The sequence below is a fragment of the Perca fluviatilis genome, chromosome 16, assembly GCF_010015445.1.
Source record: "Perca fluviatilis chromosome 16, GENO_Pfluv_1.0, whole genome shotgun sequence".
In the NCBI taxonomy this organism is placed as follows: domain Eukaryota; kingdom Metazoa; phylum Chordata; class Actinopteri; order Perciformes; family Percidae; genus Perca; species Perca fluviatilis.
This window is the reverse complement of record NC_053127.1, coordinates 16682945-16703775: the sequence shown is the minus strand read 5'-3', so window position 1 is coordinate 16703775 and position 20831 is coordinate 16682945. Positions and strand designations below refer to the sequence as shown.

The window sequence follows — 20831 nt, the reverse complement described above, 5'->3', positions numbered from 1 at the left end:
TGATTATTGCAGCACACATACCCAGGGCGCTTGGGACTGGGGGTAAAGGGGACTGAAAAATATGCTAGAATTCATAGCTTTGGCTGTGTTGAATGACGGGGACCCCCTCCGAAACCCCATATTCAAAATAGGGAATAAAACTGTACAACTGTTTAACTAGTATTGATAAAGCTGTACCCGTCCTTGCCCTCCCCTGAATATGTATACCTACTCCTAAAACTACTAATGCCATGTAATGAGTAAGCAAGAATCAGTGAAAGTTGACACATTAAATACTTCAACAAAGTGCCATTTATTAATACACTAAAACTGTATACTCCTAATTAATCATAAAACAAGCTATATATACAGTACAGGCCAAAAGTTTGGACACCTTCTCATTCAATGTGTTTCTTTATTTTCATGACTATTTACATTGTAGATTCATCAAAAGTATGAATGAACACATATGGAATTATGTACTTAACAAAAAAGTGTGAAATAATTGCTTTTTTTGATAGCGCTGCAAACCCTTGGTGTTCTCTCAATGAGCTTCATGAGGTAGTCACCTGAAATGGTTTTACCTTCACAGGTGTGATTTGTCAGGGTTAATTAGTGGAAGTTTTTCCCTTATTAATAAAAAAGGAATCTAAAATATAAGACATGTTTTCAGTTATTTCACACTTTTTTGTTAAGTACATAATTCCATGTGTTCATTCATAGTTTTGATGCCTTCAGTGAGAATCTACAATGTAAATAGTCATGAAAATAAAAAGGAAACGCATTGAATGAGAAGGTGTGTCCAAACTTTTGGCCTGTACTGTATATGTAGCTTGCTTTATGATTATCATTTCGAGAGGCCCTATGCTATAATTTGAAGAGGTCTATTATGATTTTTTGTCTGCCAATGCAGATAGAAAAGCTACAATTCTCGTTAAGAACGTTTGCATGATGTGCATGATGTGCAACGTTTTAATAGGCTACTAATGCAATCATACAGTAAAGCATGCCTACTTTTTTTATTGTTGTAGTGTTATCATCAACAGTTTGTCCACCACTCAGTTTTATCAAGGGGTTAAGTGTTTTAAGGGGAGTTGTGCTTAGCCTACCGCAGGTTGTAGCCTCACTCCCTCATCTCTGTCCCTCTCCTCCTAAAGTCTCCTCCTCACTGTGCAGGTCACTGTAGCCGATACCAGCACCGCTATCATCGGCCACGGGCACGGGAGCTGATGAAGGTCCTGCTACTCCCGAAAACATGTCTTTTCGCTTTTTTCTTTTATTTGAGCCGCTTGGGTAACTTTTTTTTCATTTTGGCGTTTAGACCATTGACATAAAAGAAAGATTTAGAGCGTTTAGACTCGTCTTGCTCCGTCTCTGTGTACTTCCCATTTCTCCTGTCACCGTGTGTTTATCTTTGCGGCCGTACTGTGGAGCGGACTAGTCCATTTCATTGTGAAAGTGGGGGTGTTGACCTCTCTCAGCTAGCAGGGCGCTGCAGCTGCTGGGGGGCTTGATCTGCCAATTCCCCACACAGTGAAATGATAGAAAACAGAAAAACGCTTTGCGGCACAGAGGATTATTTATTTTTTAAGTTAAGTGGCTGCCCGGTTCGCCCGTGCCAAAAACCGCCACTAGTTTGAGCACTAAACGATTTCACATTATCACAATAAGGACTTTATTTTCAGGGGTGCTGAGATGCTTCAGCACCCCTAAAAATAGCCTAGCGCCGCCTATGTTAGAGGCATTAGATTTATATCCTATTCATACCAGGTTAGTATTTGTATAGGGTCTTGATTTGAGGAAACTTGCATAGCCTTTGTGGGAATAAAAAAAAAAAAAACAGCATCCTGGTACATTTATGACATTGAGAGAGAAAGATGTATTTTTAATGCAACGGGTCACGTTATGTCTATCCGTGCGTTCATGGACATCGGAAAAACGTTTTTCCGAGTGAAAACGTCACCATTCACGTAACTTCCTGTGGGAACCAGAGGTGGGAAACTCGGGCTGGATTTTGATAACCGAGTTCCCCAGTTGGTGACGCGTTGTTGACAACTGACGTTTGACAGAGGCGACTTTGGTTAACTGAACATATTTCAATGATAATAAACTGTTTATTGTGGACAAATGCCTCTGCCAAGAAACATAATGGGCCCTATTATAACGATCTGAAACGCAAGTATGAAACGCCAAACGCAGGTAGCTTTGTGGGCGGATCTCGGGCGCTGTTGCTATTATACGGTCGGGATAAATGACTCTTGCGCCCGATGCAAATCTAAAATGGGTTGGTCTGAAGTAGCTAGGTGTGGTTTGGGCGTAACGTGAAAATAACCAATCAGAGCGTCATCTCTCATTCCCTTTAAGAGCAGGCGCGCTTGTTCCATGGCGGACTGCTATTAGGCTCGTTCATTGACATATATATAATGGACCAATAGATCCCGTTGCTCTGGACGGAGACCAGTGAAGGCTATTAGAAGCACTTTTCCGGTGATGGCCAGCTTTACTGCGCAGCCTCCAACTGAGAGAGACCGCGTAAATGTGACGTGAGCAACGTGTCTGAAAGTTGTAAGTGTTCTGGTAGCTGTGCCAAGAGAAATCTCAATCATTCCCAATCTTACAGAGACGGAGAGCGTAGGTATATGTAAGGAGATAACATAAGCACATGCTAATTATTGCTAACTAACATGCTAGTTAACATTAGTAATTAAACCTAAACAGCTAATGTAAGTCGAAACTGCCTGCGAGCTTCTTCTGTACTATACGGTAATTCCTCTACTGTGCGACAGTAAGTCACTTGGTTATGACACAATCGTTAGCCTATTTTTACAAAAACGTCTGCTACGGAGCCATAACGTGAGATACAAGGTAATGGAGCCTTTTATATGTTGTTGTGTTTCTTTAGAACTAAACAATGGACAAATCGAGTCTTTAAACGCTTCGGATGTAAAGTTATTCTCAGTCAAGTGACGTAAAAAAAAAAATGGCGGTCAGCGGAATGCTAACAGGAGGTGATGGCCAGTTAGCAACAAAATGGCGCCATGATGGCTCGAGTTCTGAAGCGAAGCTTACCCCCTTGGGCTCGTTCGAGATGAGCCAGATCTGCGCAGAATCGATCACCGGCGATCGGCGCCCAATGCATGCCGGTTAGATTTGTGTCCGACTTGATCCCGACTTGCTCTGACGTCATGCACACGTGGGCAACGATAATCTCACGAGACCAAGGCGGCCGCAGTTCTGAGACGCAGGTAGCGCAGTTGCTTTTCACCAACTGCAAGAGCCAGGCGGACGCAGATGGACCCAGGGCATGCTGGGAAACGCCGGCCTCTCAGCTGATCGAACAGCTGATTGGTTCAGAATCGACTCAACATGATGACGTTTTATATAAACTTTTTATTGATTTTGAATTGGAGGGATTTTAACTGCGATTTGTCTGATTTAAAAGCTTATTCCTTACAGAACACATGTTGTGTGGCTGATAGTTATGTTTAGAAGTCAGAGAGACTAAATCTGTTCAGATTACAGATCATTTACAGTCTGTTGTTAAAATCAGCAACAGATCGCATGTAGAGCATTTTGAGAGCTACTCTGTCATAATAAAACCAACTGGAGACTGTGTAGGAGCTGATATATGGGTCCAATAACATTTTATTAAATCGGAATCGGACCCGAACGGACCACAGTGTTTGTGTCACTTCCTGTTCAGCCTGAAGGCTGCTGGAATCAGCTGGAAAACTGTCCGACTTGAGAGCGGATTTTTCTCCCCGCCCCCCGCTGCTGCCGCCTGCTCTCGTCTACTTTACAGGCGAGGTGCAGTTCATCTCGATCGAGCCTATTATAACGGCGGATTTGCCTGGCGCACGACAGCGGGAGCTGTCCGGGATGTGGCAAAGTAATAAATGCCCTTCTTAGCCGGGTGGCGATGTTGCTGCGGCCTCTCGGGCGCATCTCCTCAAGTCTGGAGAGGATTCTTCAGCCATGGAGCATATGGCCTCCAAATGCACCACCTGCACCTGTTGTGCCCCTTCCTCCTCCCCCCACTCCATCTCCGTCCACCCGATCCACCAGGAGCACATCGCGCATTACTCCCGGACCAGATTCCGCCGGACTGTCCAATCCCACCGTAGTTCAACATCACGTCTCCTTAAGTCCTCTAATATTTCCTCATTATGTCCTCAACACATCCATGATTCATGGAAATGTGTAAAACACAACAAGCCACAAAGAATGCTGCGACTTTTTGAGGATTGTACTGTAAAATGCCTCCTGATCTATCCAAACACATGAAGCGTATTTTCAGTAATATTTTTCTTTGTAATTATGTATGGTTTTCAAAAATGGGAACTGCTGTAGATGAGAGAAGTGTATGCGCGTTGTGCACACACTACATTATGGCCAAGCATGCGCCCCTAAAATAGCATCTGAATAACGCGCTACTGACTTTAGACTAGCGCCACTGACTTTAGACCAGGTTTTTCCTGGTCAGTGGCGGAATTGTTTTCTGAAACTGCAAAATAGGACCACATAACGTTTGCGCCTGAACACGCCTCCTCTTTTCGCTGAACCGCCCCCAGGAGCGCAAATACATTCCCTAATTTACCGACGTGCGTCTGTGGAGGGAAAAGTCCGCTGTGCATCGGGTGCAAAATAGGAATGATACACGCGTCGGTGTACAAAGGCAATTGCGCTGAGTGCAAGATAGGGCCCAATATGTTTAAAATTTTTCATAAATAGGCCTATGTATAAAAAAAAAAACACATTATCAGTGTCCTTTCCCGTTCGTTGTCCTGCAGATAACACAAAAAATAGCCTACACCAGGCGATGTGCTGTTTGGATGCTCGCATAAGAAAACAGAAAATCTTCTTTATTCGTTATTGTGGCCTCCATGTTTTCACACACCTGATGCTCTAGGCTACGGCCAACAGTTGGTGGCAGTCATGCAAAAAGTTGTTTTGCCAAATGCCAATATAACAGAAGAAGAAGAACACGCATCCCGACCACGTGAACGCTGCCAGTCGGAAAAACAACGTAACCAGGGGGGCGGTGCCTGTTATTCCGAGGTGGCATGTACGCTGCATAAATCTGCTTAACCCTTGTGTGGTCCTTTGGGTCACCGGGACCCGAAGGACCATACAAGGATGATGTACTTCCGTTTATTTTGTTGAGAATTGCTCTCTAAACCCTGTCTCTTGTAAAGTAAGTAAGTAAAGTTTGTTTCCTAGCACATTTAAACACCGTTTAAGCTGACCAAAATGCTGTACAAACGAGCACCAAGGTGCTGCATTAACCTTTGTTTTGTCCTTCGGGTCACCTGGACCCGAAGGACCACACAAGGGTTAATAAGTTTAGTATTGGGACAGATAGCAATCTGGTGTATTGGATCCATGATGCAACCCTACTAAATGCAGGCTAGATCCACAATTTAGCAAAGGTTAGGGACACATTAACCATTTGTGACCATTTTCAGTGTCAAACTGGTATCCATTTTAGTGGTAGTCACTTATAAATGATGACTGGAGAGTTGATTACAGTTTCTCTACATTGTGCTCTTTTGGCTCTGAGGCTACGGACGAAAATATTTTTTTGTTTCTTGTTCAAACTGTAAAAAATGTTCCTGTGTATTTGACCCTACCTGTACTGTGTTATTTGTAGTTTGTGCCATACTACCCTGTTTTCTTCTCTCCTTGCTCACCATGTAGATACAACTCCTTCAATTTCATCCTCGTGCTGCAAACTGGCCCCCAATGGAACGCTTACTCTGGGTGCCACACACCGCCTGGTCAACGGGGATATTGAGATTATTCCATTTCCCAATCCGGTGGTCAAATTATCTCTGTTTCGGCTATGGGGGCGGGAACGCAGCAAACGGGAAGTGACATCACTGAAATGTACAGAGGGGGACCTGGTGAAGTGGGAGAGAAACAACTGGGACACTCAGATCTGTGCTCCGCTCCCCGATTCCAACCTGAAGTGTGGTGAGCCGATGGAAAACATCCTTTACATTAACTGGAATACGTTTTCTCTGATTATTTCTACTTAAGTAAAACACCTGGTTTTAAAATTCTACTAACCCTACATTTACCTCAGCGCCTGCAAGTCGCAACAAGTTAAATATGTTCTCCCTTGGCTGCCTCCCACAGTGTTTATACACCAGTCAGTGATTCCCTTTGATGCAGTAAATGGCCAGTTCAGTTTCATCAAGCGTTTTACTGCTTTTTCCAAACTAAGTGGTAGCCTCTGTGGCTGCCTTTGGTTTACTGTGTGCTCAGCCCCCAAGATTAAATATTGACCGGCTGTCAGTTAAGTAAATATAGATGCCATTCGGTGATCAATAACATTAAGATCAACAGCATTAATCATACAGCTGCCATACTTAATTTTCTCTCTCTAGGCAGCACGGTGGCTCAGTGGTTAGCACTTCTGCCTCACAGCAAGAAGGTTCTGGGTTCAAACCCAGGTCGTCCCAGGCCTTTCTGTGTGGAGTTTGCATGTTCTCCCCGTGCTTGCGTGGGTTTCCTCCGGGTGCTCCGGTTTCTTCCCACCATAAAAACATGCATGCAACTAGGACTGCAGTTGAAAATTAGCCGTCTGGCTAACACTGGCGCATTTACAGAAATGTTGATTAATGTGCATTGTCCTAATATAAATAAATAAATCTTCTTCTTCTGTAAAGCTGGAACCTACTGTAATTTTCACCTTAAAACTAATGGTAATGCAACACAGGGTAAACATTGCCACCAGAGTTCGAAAAATGTTAATATTAGGCTAATTAACTTACTCTAACAAAATAATAAAAATATTTTTTTCTGAATTAATTCTTCATTTTTATGTTGTATTAATAAAGTTCTGCAAGAGATTAATATTATAGTCAGTCACGTACAGTACATTAAGTGAAGGTAAGAAATAAATGAAAACATGTAAGAATCACATTACATAAAACATATCTGGCACATTTGAATACAGAGCTTCGTATTAGGAAATGCCCTTCACAAAAATTTACATAAGTCTGCAGTTGATACTATCAATGAAAGAAGGAAGTGGTTCTGCAGCATAATTGTTTCAGCATCAACATTAATTCATTGCACCCTTGAGTTCTGCTTTTCCAACTGAGCCCCAGTTTTGGTTTGTCACACTCAGTTTGGCTCTGTGTTCCTATCTTGTATACCACATTGTGCATTTGTTCATGATAGGGAAAACATTTAGAATAAAACAAATAAACTGGTTAAAGCTTTACTGTAGAAAATAATACTTAACTGTATTTAAATATTTGTTTTATATTTTATTGGCATATGTTTCAATTGTTTCTGTCTTCTAATGACTTTTTCTTAACTTCCATTTGCATGTATTTAATGGGGTTTCATAATATCTTTGGCTGATTGGCAGAATGGTCCATTTATGAAGTGAGACTGAGGTTTGCCATCTTCCGTTCCGATGGGAACAACACTGAGCTCTACACGGCCAGAGATATCGCACATAACTGGGTAAAAAAAAAAAAAAAAAAAAAAACTACCTGAAAATGTAGAATTTGAACACTGAAGCTGTGTACTCTCACTGTTAGGTTAGTGTGACTGTAGTGGTGCTGCTGTATCTGTACAAATCACAGTGCCGTTTGGTAGGATTGCATTGATTGTTATTGTTATAGCAGTAAATATCAGTGGTTACAACTGCTCTCTGCCATTTGTTGTTCCTGCAGCTCAGAAAGGTTCTGCCGAGCAGCATCTATTTACACAGAGTGTCTGTGTTTGAAGTAACCAGGTATGAGAAGATTGGAGTTTACAACACTGACGTTGTGTCACATCAATTAAACCTAACTTTATAGTATATGACGGAGAGGCTGAACCAATGGAACATATGTTTACTCAGTTTCTCTGATCTCGTACACAGATCCAGTAAAGAAGACAGCCTTGTAAAAACATCACATGAAGACAGGCTGGTAAGCACATTAGAGCCTGACAGAGACATTTCTTATATAGCTGGAGTGGCGTACACGTTGGCCAATACGTAACAAGAAATTGCAGGAAATAAATAGTCTGTGCTCTCTGGTAGACATACATTAGTTTCTCCACCAATACTGGCCAATATAATGTAACAGATTTGATTAAAACATTGATATTGGAAGTAGCCTCAACAATTCAATATCACTTAGTTTCTAAAGCATATGGATTTTTTTTACCATCATAGGGATGATCTACAATGGTAATCTCTGTGGCTTAAATATATTTTTAGAGTAACTTTAAAATGTGTCTTTTATTCTTCAGGTGCGGTGGTCTCCCTATTATAACAGGTAACATTGTTCAGGTTTCACTTAATGATTTTGGTTTTCTAAATATTATATAATCTTATAGTGGTTAGGCAATAACATGATCTTCTACAGGGTCCCGGCTTAAGTAATAGCTACAACGATATTCCTTTTGTTATACAATACATCTAGCCTGACAAGCCAGACCCACATCAAGATGTTTGGTCTGGGAACTCACCATTGACAGGGCTCAATCCGAGGGGCGGGATAAATGGTTGTCTTTCAAATTCCCTCTGCACGTAATAGGATAGCGCTACAACCAGGCAGAGCAACGAAGAAGGTAGCGAAGCTAGTTGATAGATTAAACCTTTGCCTTATCCAGTTGGCAAAACTCCGAACACATCTTCCTTTTTTAAGAATGATTTCTGTGCCGTTCTTTGTTCTTTTCTCAAAGAAAAGCTTAACTCCAAGATTTCTAGGCTACAATACATTTATATGCAAATGTATAAGCATACAAATTTAGTTTTTTGGAGTTTATATACATTAACAAAGCTTAAGACTTTGAATTCCATGACATTTATATTATATTTCTGATCTGAACTCTGTAAACAACTCACATACAATTATTGTACAGTAAGGCAGAGTAAACTAAAGAAGGGCTGGTCACAGAAAAATATGTAACTATCAAGTAGGAAATGACGGCAAATGCAGAATTTCATCAGCACTGACTAAGGCCTTAAAGTGATGGTTGGGTATTCTAGGGTCCTTTGTACTAATATGACCCGAGTTAACGCCATTCAGAACCTTTTTTTTGTCTGAACATTGGAGAGTAATATAATTATTACTCATAATAATGCCTAAATATGGATTGCTTGACCAATAGGACACGTAACAGTTAGTATAAATAGGTTTATGCAAAACGATGGATTGGAAAAGTTTGTTTGTACACCAGTTTATGAACACTTGCCTGCTCTCTTTTTCTGTTGCTGCTGCTGCTACCTCAGTTAGTTAGAATTCAGATTTAGGGCGCCAATTATTAAAACACCATACAGAGATACAACAAAAATATGTATTAATTTAATGATTAAATAAGGTAATGTCTCCAAACTTACCTCAATTATTACTTGTCTCCTGCTAGTTATACTCCAGCACTTACTTTAAAAAAAAAAGTTAAATTAAAAAATATTTTTGTTGCATCTCTTTTTGGTGTTATAATTTGTAGACGGCCCTAAGCACTCGTCTCACAGCAGCAACAACAGCAGCAGGGGGCAGAAGCCAGCAGGCAAGGGTTATTTACATAAACTTCTGGTGTACTTACAAACTTTACAATCCATCGTTTTATGAGAGCATAACCTATTTGTACTACTATAGACGTCTGGTATCATTTTGGGCATTATTAGTGGGGTAACTTACAAGATACAAACGTGGGTCCATTAGCCCCTGCACTAAGCTATTCAGCTGATAACGCTACTCTACGCCAACTCTCCCAATGTTCGACCCAGGTGAAAAAGCTTCTGGGGGGGGGTGTTTGGCTCGAGGTCATGGTGCAAAGGACCCTAGGGTGAAATTACTCCGAACCATCACTTTAACAAATACACTTTGCTTCATTTTAAGGGGTCACAAGCCAGAATACATGTAAACCATTGCAGCAGAGGACAGTAAAAACACTTTATGTCTCCCCTGTAGGTTTGATGCCCTGGTTCATGTCAATGTTATCCCTAGCTTGGATGTGGCAGCTGTGCAAATTGAGATGTACAAGGACCTTAAGGACGCATACCCTGACCCCAGTGGTCACCTACACGTGCTGGCTGATGCGGCCAGCATACACATCACACCTGTTGGTAGGTAGGAAATAGTTCTCACCATGTGTTATGTGCTGTTTGCAGAAAAACTAATTCTGTTTCACAATGATCTTTCCTGTTTCTAGAAAGTTTCTCCATGGTCACCATCAGTCCTGATTTGGTGACGGATCCCTCTCCAATCACAACTACCACATTTAAAACCACAACATCCATTACTCCAACTAGCACCACTACAAGTGCCTCTACCAGTGCGGCCCCAGCCACCAAATTCACAACAACCCCTGCAAAAGTTTCTGGTCAGTCTGATCATTTATAGTTACAGAAATGGTCTCCATCCCAGTTTTGTGTGGATTATTAGAGGCTTTTATTTGAACTATGCCCTACTGAATGCCTAATTGTATGTTATCTGGATCTCCTATGCAGAGCTGTATTTTGAGGTGAAGGTGAATGTTACTATAACAGGAGACTGTGACCCAGGACAGATTCTTTCCACCTGGGTATGTCTGACACAATTGCATAGCTCTTTTAGTTTTAGGAATGCAACACAGATATTTAACAAGCCACAATTAAGACAGGTAAAGACCATTATCTTTCTTAAACATGGCTTCTGATTCTCCACAGCTCAACTCCAGTCTACCTGATGAAATGATGATGGTGCTGGACCTCCAGCTGCTCCCTAGAGCTCAAAGGTACAGTATGTATACAGTGATGTAGCTGCCACACCATTAACTCACCATCTATTTCCAGAAATATCAGGATGATTTCAAGTAGACAATTTTAATTTAGTGACTGATCTCACTTCCAGACATCACCCTAACCTGCAGTCAACCTCCTTTACATCTGACAAAGTAAGTAAACATAAAAAAATCTCATGTTTGAATATATGTCATTTTTTCACAACTTTAGCATGATTTTGAGACTCTTAGTACTGTAAAACGCTGCTGGTAGGCAAATTTTAACAGGCCAGCCGTTTCCCCCTGCTTCTAGTCTTTATGCTAAGCTAAGCTTATCACCTTCAGTTGAATGTATAGACATGAGTGGAATCTTCTTATCCAACTGTCTGCAAGAAAACAAATAAGCGCATTTCCCAAATGTCGAACTATTCCTTTAACATTCACCATTTTCATGACAAAGCTATTCAGTTTTTGCTGCAGAATGATATACGTTCATTCTAGGTAAAGGTAGAAAAACATTTCCAGTGAAACTTGCAATAATTCAATGCTTCTTTATTTTACATTTGGTAGTACTCAGGCTATTCTGAAATTAATTTAACCCTGTATGTTCTGTCTTGAATTTATATACTATTTCCCTCCAATTATAAAGCTGTGTCAACAATTATTTTTTAGGTGTTCGTGCTCAGAGTTTCAAGGTATGGATCATGTAGCTCTAAGCTATTTCACTTAGATTACGAACAAATTAAACAGAAGGAAAACGAATACATGAAGTAGAAGAAACACAATAAGACAGTAATTCATACATCAAGTGTATCCATTTTGTAAAGCTTTACTCACTGAAAATGAAGATTAATTTATAAGGAGCTTTTTGCAACACATAATAAATTTTTTTACTGTCTTCAGAGAGAGCTGTATTTTCCAGGTGCGGGTCATGAAGTCGCTGTCAGACTCACAGGAAATGGCAGAGCAGATACGTTACCTACTGCAGACGCCCTATAACAGCGGCTCAATCTCCATAGCAACCAAGGAAATACAGATAAGCCGCATATGTGAGTAAGGTTCAGGTTCAGTAAAAGATACATAGTATTACATTTAAAAACGGAATAAATATTACTTACAACTAGGGCTGGGCGATATAGAGAAAATCTAATGTCATGATATTTTTGACCAAATACCTCGATACCGCAACGATATTGTTGTGTTGACTATTGGTGCTTTCACAAAATATTTACACAATGACATTTTTGATAAATAATCATCAGTAATGTGGATATAATGACTAAGTGGGTAAAGGCAAATAATAGAACAGTTACAACAGTCTGGTAAGTTCAGAAAACGACATCACTTTACTGTAATGCAACCTTTAAAACCAGGAAAAGACAACACTTATGCCACATTACGATATTACGGTATCCAAAATCTAAGACGATATCTAGTCACATATCACGATATCGATATGTTGTCCAGCTCTACTTACAACTGATAGTAATTTATATGAAAAAAAAAAAAAAGTAGATACTCTTTTTTTAACAAATCAGGTTGTCCTCTCTCTTTCAGTGATATTACAGTGCAACACAGAAACCCACCAGACGAGGAAAGGCCTGTTTAAGTGGCCCGATACTTTAGGAGGAAAAAATGCAATTCGGCCATGCCCAAAAAACCCTCTCCGCTACGCCACACGACACTGGTGAGCACTCCGACAGTTCGTTCATTCACTTTTGAGTCATACGCATTACTAGTAATATACATGACTAGGATGTTTTTGGCAAGTAATTTCTCTTTCAAAACATTACTCCTCAAATGTAAGAGTTTTGCTTCTTTTCTCTATTCGGTACCATCATAAATTAATTTTCTTTTTAGCTTTTATACTGTATTATTGTATGAAAGGGTGAGCATACACAAGGTTCCAATGATTTTATTACTGATGTTTTGACAAAACGTTTTTAAGAACGCTTACCAAATTAAAAAAAATACACATTAAATATGCTGGCAACGTGACATTTTTGATGTTTTGAGCTGAAATCCAGGTATGTACTTTTTTTCAAGCTCTATAGTATACCACCATCTGCATGTCGATTGTGTCTTGTTTTTGCTGTTGTCACTTATCACTGAACCCATGACCTGCAGACAATCCATCATGCAGTCAGACAGAGAAAAGAGTAAAGAGTACATGTATTTAGCTGGTTGACTCTGTCAACATGAATTTAACACATGAATAAATGCAGGCCTAATTTGGTATTGATTACATCCGTTGCTATATATTTTTATTTGGTTGTGTCACTGTGTTCAGGACTGTTTCTGTGTGGTGACTATGTGTGACAATATTTATTGATGGCTGCTCATGAGCTGTTGGAGGCTGTTCTGTAAAATCATTAATCAGGAGGTGGGTGTCACTAATGACTGGGCGATTCCCAGGATCAACAAGCTCCCAGCTGTCTAAGTTCTGTCTTTATTACAGGGAAAGGGTAGTGCTGCCATGGCAGAAAAAGTAAAACGTTTTTTCACGTTTTAACAAGATATTTTCACGTTATTACAACATACAAAATGTATAAAGTTATAACAAGAAAATGTTCTTGTTATTACAATTTATTATTTATTACGTTATAACGTGATCATTTATTGTTATGTGATCCTTTATTGTTAACATGATACTATTCACGATTAACGTGATAATTTATCTTGTTAGAACATGAAACTCCTGTTTGAATGAAGACACTGCAAGACATTGCAAATTATGGCTCATAAACACGATTTAAAGTTCTACTTCATAATGGGCTGAGGCTCATTCTTTCTTCTGTAAAACCCCATCCATTTCAAAATCCTTCTTAGTGTATGCATACTTTTCACAATATCATCCACCGTCCTTTTTAGCAGCAGAATCTTGCCATGTCTCAGCCCAAGCATGAAGTAGAACTTAATCAAATTGTGTATGTGAGCAATATTTACAAATTAATTTGTCTGCACACCGTGTCTTCATTTAAACGGGAGTTTCATGTTCTAACAAGATAAATTATCACATAACGTGAAAAGTTTCATGTTATAACGTGTTAAATAGTATATTGTAATGAGAACATTTTCTTGTTATAACTTGATAAGTTTGTATGTTGTAATAACGTGAAAATATCTTGTTAAAAGGTGAAAATATTATGTAACGTGAAAAACATCTTGTTATTACCATAAACTTTCCACGTAATAACGTGATACTGATACATTTTTCTTTTTCTGCCGTGGCAGCACTACCCTTTCGTACTGTACGAAAGGTAGTTAAGAATAAAAGATATATAGCTTGTAAAATAAATACAAGATGAGGAATAAAACATTTAGCAAAACTTGTGTTTTAAAGCCCTCTCCCTCTGTCCTCTCACGCCCCCCCACCCCCCATCTGACAGTAAACTGTGCCTCAGTACCCACTGGTTGGATCCAGACCTGGAAGACTGTCATCTGGTGGTGGAAACCATCCCTGATCTGGATCATGTCGAAGTCACTGCTGGTCTGTTACACACTTTTCAATTCATTGGTCTATCTTATGTTGTAGTTGTTGATTTATAAACAGTTTCATTGAATTTCAAATTTATAGTTTAAAATGCAATTCTAAATATCCAAAGAACCCATAATGCCATATTTAAAATGCCAAAACGGATGTACGTATGCAAAGCCAGAAAAGGGATGTTATGATGTTGCCCGGTTGTTTCCTGTTCCTGCACATTTAAATACTCATAAAAACAAATCAGTTAACAGGTCAGGACTTATTCTATTATGGAGCTGTAGAAAAACCAGCCATATGTATTACATCTATCATATTACATGTACATTATGTACAATTTATCTTCAGACAATGCACTGGACGTGGTGGAGATGATTGAGAGTTTACTGAGAAACCACTCCACACTCAGCTACCAGGAGCTGGTCACAGTCCTCAAAAAGCTAGGGGACATCGTCTGCCTCAGTAGGGTCACACCAAACATGGGCCAAGCTCTAATCAACATCATCTCTGACATATTGGAATCTGACAGCAACCTGCTGCCTTTCACTAACACGTAAGGATGGAAAACTGAAGGAATGTCCTTAACTTTTCTCTTTGACGTCCGTTCACCTTCCTCTGTCATCCTCGCCAGTATCCTAAATATCACGGAGGCAGTCGGAGACATGATGGTGTGCTACGAGGGCTCGTCCACCCTGGTTGCTCCTGCCATTGCCATCTCTGTGGTGGATGTAGTTCCCGGACAGTTTAGCAGTTTGACTTTCGGAGTGTCATCGGACCGCGCAGGCACAAAGCCTGAGGTTAGTAAAGTGACAACCAACTAATGTCCCCAATCACTGTGACTGTTACAATTAATGTAAGCAGGCTGAGTCTGAACTTAAAAGAGAATTAAGAAATGTCTCTTTATGTTGTAGATTTTCATCAACAAGTATCCCTTCAACAGCACAGTGGCTTTCATCGCCCTACCGTCTGCCCTGCAGGACAAATTCCCACAGAACAGCTCCAACCAGAGGCCAGCAAGGGTTAAGTTTCTGTTCTACGGAATCCCAATGCTCTTCAAGGTAAAAAAAAAGAAACAGGAAAACATGCAGTTCTATCAGAATATTTATTTGAAACGTGTTTTAATTATACTGGGTGGTGTTTAGCTTAGAAAAAAAAAACTTGCACATGCATTGTGTTGTCATTTTCAGAGCAGCCAAAAGGGGATGGCCCTCAACACCTTCGTGGTGTCAGCCAGTGTGACCAATGCCAGCTCTCCAATCAAAGACCTTGATGAAGATGTCAAAGTCACGCTCCACCATCTTATACCCAACACAGTAGGATTAACTGTCCTTTAAAAATATGCAGCTGAGCGACATACACCTGTTACAGAGTTCCCGCTGCTTACACTGCTGCTAATATAATGAATGAATGAGTTTGATTAACAAAAGCATTTCATTTCCATCTCTGTTAAAGCTTCACAAGGACGTGCAGTGTGTTTACTGGAACTTCAATAAAAACAGTAGGTCCTGATTTTGACAATCACTACTACTTGCTGGATTAACTGTGTGATACTAAATGTCTGTGTCATTGCCTAGATGGAAACGGAGGCTGGGATGATTATGGCTGCAGAAAATACAACAGCAGCTCTGACTACACAACGTGCCTGTGTGATCATCTCACACACTTCGGAGTTCTTCTGGTATGCATTGTATTATTTTTGTAGTACCGTTTCCTGGAAAGCGCACTTTGGCCCTCAGAGGGACTGCAGCATGTTTACTGTTTCATGTTTCATGTTTATACTTAATAGTAGAGGAAGTGGTAGTAACAGCATTAATAGCAGTAGTTCTAGGCAAGGATGAGGGATTTAAATTAGTTCTTACCAGCAGAGGGCACTCAAAGCATAATTTATGAAACTAAACTACTGCTAAGCCAAGTTTGACCTAAATTCATTATTTGTCATTGTGGGATATGCTTCCGGTTCTCTGGTGTTTTTACAGAAAGCAAAGACACAGTACTTTTGAAATTAAGCATAAACTTAAACATATTGCTTTAAAATGATCAAATATGATATCTAATAAAAAATAACAGCTAAAGGTTGTGTTATCTATAATTTGAACAAATTTGCATTGATAATATTCAAAAACTGCCAAAAATATCAGTGACAGTGATAACTCATGTTGTTACTGAAATTAACAATTTGAATGGTCTTCATGCTGGTTTGTACTTGGCAGTATAGACAGGGGCAGTTACTGTTATTACTGTACAATCTGTGTCTGTAAGAGATATATGTGGGACATTGCTTACAAATCTGTGTTGTGTGTGTGTTTGTGTCTAGGATGTCTCCAGGACTCCATTGGACCCGGCTAATGAGCAGATCCTGACCATTATCACATATGTTGGTTGTGGAGTCTCATCGGTGTTCTTGGGAATCACTGTTCTCACTTACACAGCTTTCGAGTGAGACTCCAACCACTGAGTTGTTATTTTTATAAATGTGTTCCACTTGTCATACACTGACTGTGTTTAGGTCTTAAAGGCCATGTCGACACTAATGCAGATACATTTGACCATCGGGTCTCTCTGTGTCTTACCTTTTGTTTTCCTCCCCCATGTTTTTTATCTCCGTCTCAGAAAGCTTCGTCGAGACTACCCGTCTAAGATCCTCATCAACCTCTCCCTGGCACTGCTAGGTTTGAACCTGGTGTTTCTGGTCAACTCCTGGCTGTCCTCCTGGGGTCTATACGGCATCTGCGTGGCTGTAGCAGCCACGCTCCACTACTTCCTCCTGGCATCATTCACCTGGATGGGATTAGAGGCCGTTAATATGTACTTTGCTCTCGTCAAAGTCTTCAACGTCTACGTACCCTCTTATATCCTCAAGTTCTGTGCTCTGGGATGGGGTGAGTTGTGTGTTTGACTGGCTGACTTTCAATTAGTGGCAGGCCAAAACAGTGTCCCAAAACAATGCTGTTGACTGTTTTTCAAAAGCCTCATCTCAATGTGTCCAGCAAGATATTATAACCCTGTCATCATTCATATTTTTGCTATAAAAGTATTTAAAAACTGTCCCTCCAGGGATTCCTCTGGTAATCTGCATCCTGGTGCTCATTGTGAACAGAGAGGCCTACGGCAGTCACCTCTACACAGATGTTCAGCATAGCTTAGTGCCATTGGACAACTCCGACAACTTGTGAGTTGTGGCTTTATCATATTTTAATTTTCCATGTCTTTGGACATATTTGAAACACAGTGGTTTCAATCAGCAGTGAGACTGACATTTTATTTAAATCCTGATCCTTGTTCCCTTAGCTGTTGGCTCCAGGACGAAGTGACATTTTACGTGTCTGTGGTTGCCTATGCTGTTCTAGTCTTTCTCTTCAACATAGCGGTAAATCATTTAAACATTTCATTAATGTTCATACCACTAAAACACTGGCCTATGTCCACATTTTACTGGTTAATGTATCACAATATTCTCATAATTAGCTTTCTACGGAAGGTATCTCAAAATAGACGGATGTAGCCTGCCATGACTCAGTATAACAATATGCAACATTTGAGGGCTCTTACTTATCTTTAATTCCATAATTGTTTCCTTGTAATTTAACTATTCCAAGCCTTTTTTTGTCTAATTTTTAGGTTTTTGTAGTGGTGCTGATCCAGATTCGCCACATGCGAGTCAACAGCCCGGCTGGGACCCGCAGTGGACTGATGCATGACCTGAAGGGAGTGGTCAGTCTCACCTTGTTACTAGGACTAACATGGACTGTTGGCTTCTTTACCTGGGGACCAGCCAGAATAGTTCTGCTGTACCTGTTCTCTGGACTCAACACCCTGCAAGGTCATTTCTTTTTTTGCACAGAAATAATTACTTAAGGTCATGCTGGATAATATATCTAAATACATTAGGATAGAGCGAATGTGCTTACTGGAAATACTCCCTTTGTTTTAGGCGAGGGGTGGCGCCTGGGTAGAGCGTGCAGGAGGCAGCACCTGACTCAGAGAACACCACGGTCACGTAGTCGGTTTGTAATTCGGTCATAAAACAACCAAGTCTCTTGCCGTGGGTTAAATTTAAGTGATGATTTCGGCGCCGGCCCTTACCGTCAGAAATTCCAGAATCTCATGGTTTCTCCAGTTGAGACATTTCTGTTGCCGTCTTTGTGTAAATTACCCTTCTTCCTTCTCACTGTTGTCAGGTTCAACGGATTCACATATTTGCATTCTCACATACAGCTCTTCTGGATAATGTCTAGATAATTTCAGGGTTGCAGTGCATGTGTGAAAGGGGCTTATGAGTGATATAGCGGTACATTTTTTGAGTAACGGTTTGCCAACCATACATGCAGTTTTACTCAACATCCCACTTCCTGTTCACAGTTCAAAAGAAACCAACAAAACTCAAAGATAAAAAGAGAGAAAATTAAACAGAGGCTGAATGATGCAACTATTTCACAACTCCCTTTACCTCAGCTGGCCTTTGTTATATTGGTTTCTTCTTTTTATCTGTGAGTGACGCAACAAAAGCCCTCCACTTTCTACTTCTGGGACAGAAATGCCTTGCTCAAGTGCATAAGGACAATAGAGCCACCAATCAAAATCCAATTTTGCCTTTTAAAGCTCGTGACCTTATCTCACTTTTGTTTATATTACAGGACTTTTCATTTTCCTCTTCCACTGTCTGATGAAGGAAAATGTCAGGAAGCAGTGGAGGATTCACCTCTGCGTTGGACGTTTTCGACTTGAAGAGTATTCTGGTACGACAGCCACACATAGTATGATGTGACTACATATCTGAAGTTACTTTTTTGGTAGTCTCGCATTTTGAGACCTGTTCTGGCTAGTCCACACAACATTCTGGAATGGGACAAAAACTTTTTTTTTTTTTTAAATCAATCACAATCTTCATGGACGGCAGTAAGCGTCGGACTCAACGACGGTGCCTCTGCAAAATAGCCTCTGGAAGGAACGTACGTTCAAAAGTTGTTTTAGTCGTGCAACAGAAAACTAAGATAGGACAGATAGTCTAGCTAGCTGTCTGGATTCACCCTGCAGAGATCGGAGGAGCAGTTAACCACAGTCCATAAATCGACCGGAGTTTAGAATGCCAACACAAGTAGGTAACGAACATCCGGCCAAAAATTAGGGAGTTCCGGCGGAATTTCCGGCAGCACCTGAACAATCCCGGAAATTAAACGTCTTCAATATAGACTACTTTTTTGGTAACTTGAAGATGTATTGTATTGTCACCGTGTTTGTGAAGGCAGAATTTCACTTATGAGGTTAATCAATTACAATCAAAAGGCAACTCTTGGCTTTATTTCTGATACCTGTGTATGGTGTTGTCATCCAGAGTGGAGCAACTCGGCATCAGTTGGAGTCACGGCTAAACCCAAATCAAATCCTCCAAGAGCACCAGTACCATCGGTCTGCTCGGTCAAGTCCAGCTCCACAGACAGCACATCAGCTTCCTCCGACTCCAGCCAGAGAGACTCATCCTGCAAGAGACCAAACTTGGGTGAGGAAACAAAGTATAATCATTCCAAAGCATCACACATCCTTACTAAATTAATAATCTGTAAGTCTTTTAACACTGCTGTCACTTTAGCAAACCTAAAAGCCAATGATAGTGACCGTGATCAAAATTGCATACAAAAATAAAAACTAATTTGAGAAGCCAAGGCTTTTGCTTAAATTATAGTCCTTAATGAAATGATGATTACAGATTTAGTCAGACATCCCAGTCCCTCAGCTGCCAGAATCGCAGTAAAGGTCTCTGCATACATCAATGAGAGACTGCACTGACATTAAATAATTACATAAAAGCCTTTGTAATTGGGCCTAAAAAGGACATCATTATTTCTTAAAGGTTTTCTTCACCATCTGATAGCTGGTGGTAATTTAAATTTAATCCTAAGCTCCCAGGCATATATTCTCAAACCACATGTGAAAAATGTCTGTTCTTCACACCTCTAAATTTGTCACGAATTTTTAAATTATCTTGCAGGCCTTTTTGTGAATTCCCTGGCTCTCCCTCGTGCTCAGAGAAGCCCCTCCGGTGCAGGAGCTCTGCGGTCCCAGAGTGGGATGGACCCGACACCTGGCTGGAGGAATCACTTGCTTGGCCAGCAGGATCAAAGATAATACAAGCATTTGCATACAGACACACACAAATCCTAAAATCATCTTGAAAACTGAAACAGAACAGCAGCCTTAACACGTATTGTACTTCAATTTAAGCCACAGAGATATGAATTCCATTGTTTTCCAGCTTCATTAGCCAATTGTATCATGCAATTCTATTGTTTTTTCTTTGTTTGCTAAATATTGTAAAAGACCCTGTAATTATAAAGACATGAGTAGTTGCATCAGTTCCAAGGAGGAGTTGGTTGCCAAGCAACTGCTGAGTGGAGCCATGGTGACAACGAATCATGGCACCACAGTTTGTGAGGAAATAATACAAATTTAACATGATACAAGTTCCTTCTTCACCTCTTGACTATTTGTGCCAGAAGAACATGTGCACTTCAGGGTTAAACCAAATTATTATTCTACAAGTGTTCCTTAATCACTTCCTGAGAGAATTACCACACCATCCTCAAAAGTGACTATTTACTTTTTCTTGTAAATTATGACACCTTTCTTGTGATAAACATGATGGTCCAAAATAGTCAAT

At 40.3% G+C, this 20831-nt stretch overlaps 1 protein-coding gene across 1 annotated transcript in view; it reads left to right on the top strand.

The window, feature by feature from the left end:
• Positions 1-20631, top strand: part of LOC120544323 (adhesion G-protein coupled receptor G4) — a 24542-nt gene extending 3911 nt beyond the window's left edge. The window contains exons 4-31 of the mRNA XM_039777973.1: positions 5677-5952; positions 7361-7458; positions 7671-7732; positions 7862-7910; positions 8236-8261; positions 9903-10057; positions 10144-10314; positions 10442-10515; positions 10640-10707; positions 10824-10866; positions 11365-11387; positions 11596-11741; positions 12250-12379; positions 14082-14182; positions 14525-14729; positions 14808-14973; positions 15088-15234; positions 15364-15489; positions 15629-15674; positions 15751-15854; positions 16491-16612; positions 16787-17055; positions 17231-17345; positions 17465-17543; positions 17795-17996; positions 18811-18912; positions 19509-19673; positions 20163-20631. Of these exons, the coding sequence (XP_039633907.1) occupies positions 5677-5952; positions 7361-7458; positions 7671-7732; positions 7862-7910; positions 8236-8261; positions 9903-10057; positions 10144-10314; positions 10442-10515; positions 10640-10707; positions 10824-10866; positions 11365-11387; positions 11596-11741; positions 12250-12379; positions 14082-14182; positions 14525-14729; positions 14808-14973; positions 15088-15234; positions 15364-15489; positions 15629-15674; positions 15751-15854; positions 16491-16612; positions 16787-17055; positions 17231-17345; positions 17465-17543; positions 17795-17996; positions 18811-18912; positions 19509-19673; positions 20163-20299 (3407 nt within the window). The 3' untranslated portion in view covers positions 20300-20631. The remainder of the gene's footprint in view (positions 1-5676; positions 5953-7360; positions 7459-7670; positions 7733-7861; positions 7911-8235; positions 8262-9902; positions 10058-10143; positions 10315-10441; positions 10516-10639; positions 10708-10823; positions 10867-11364; positions 11388-11595; positions 11742-12249; positions 12380-14081; positions 14183-14524; positions 14730-14807; positions 14974-15087; positions 15235-15363; positions 15490-15628; positions 15675-15750; positions 15855-16490; positions 16613-16786; positions 17056-17230; positions 17346-17464; positions 17544-17794; positions 17997-18810; positions 18913-19508; positions 19674-20162) is intronic.
• The last annotated feature ends 200 nt before the right edge of the window (positions 20632-20831 follow it).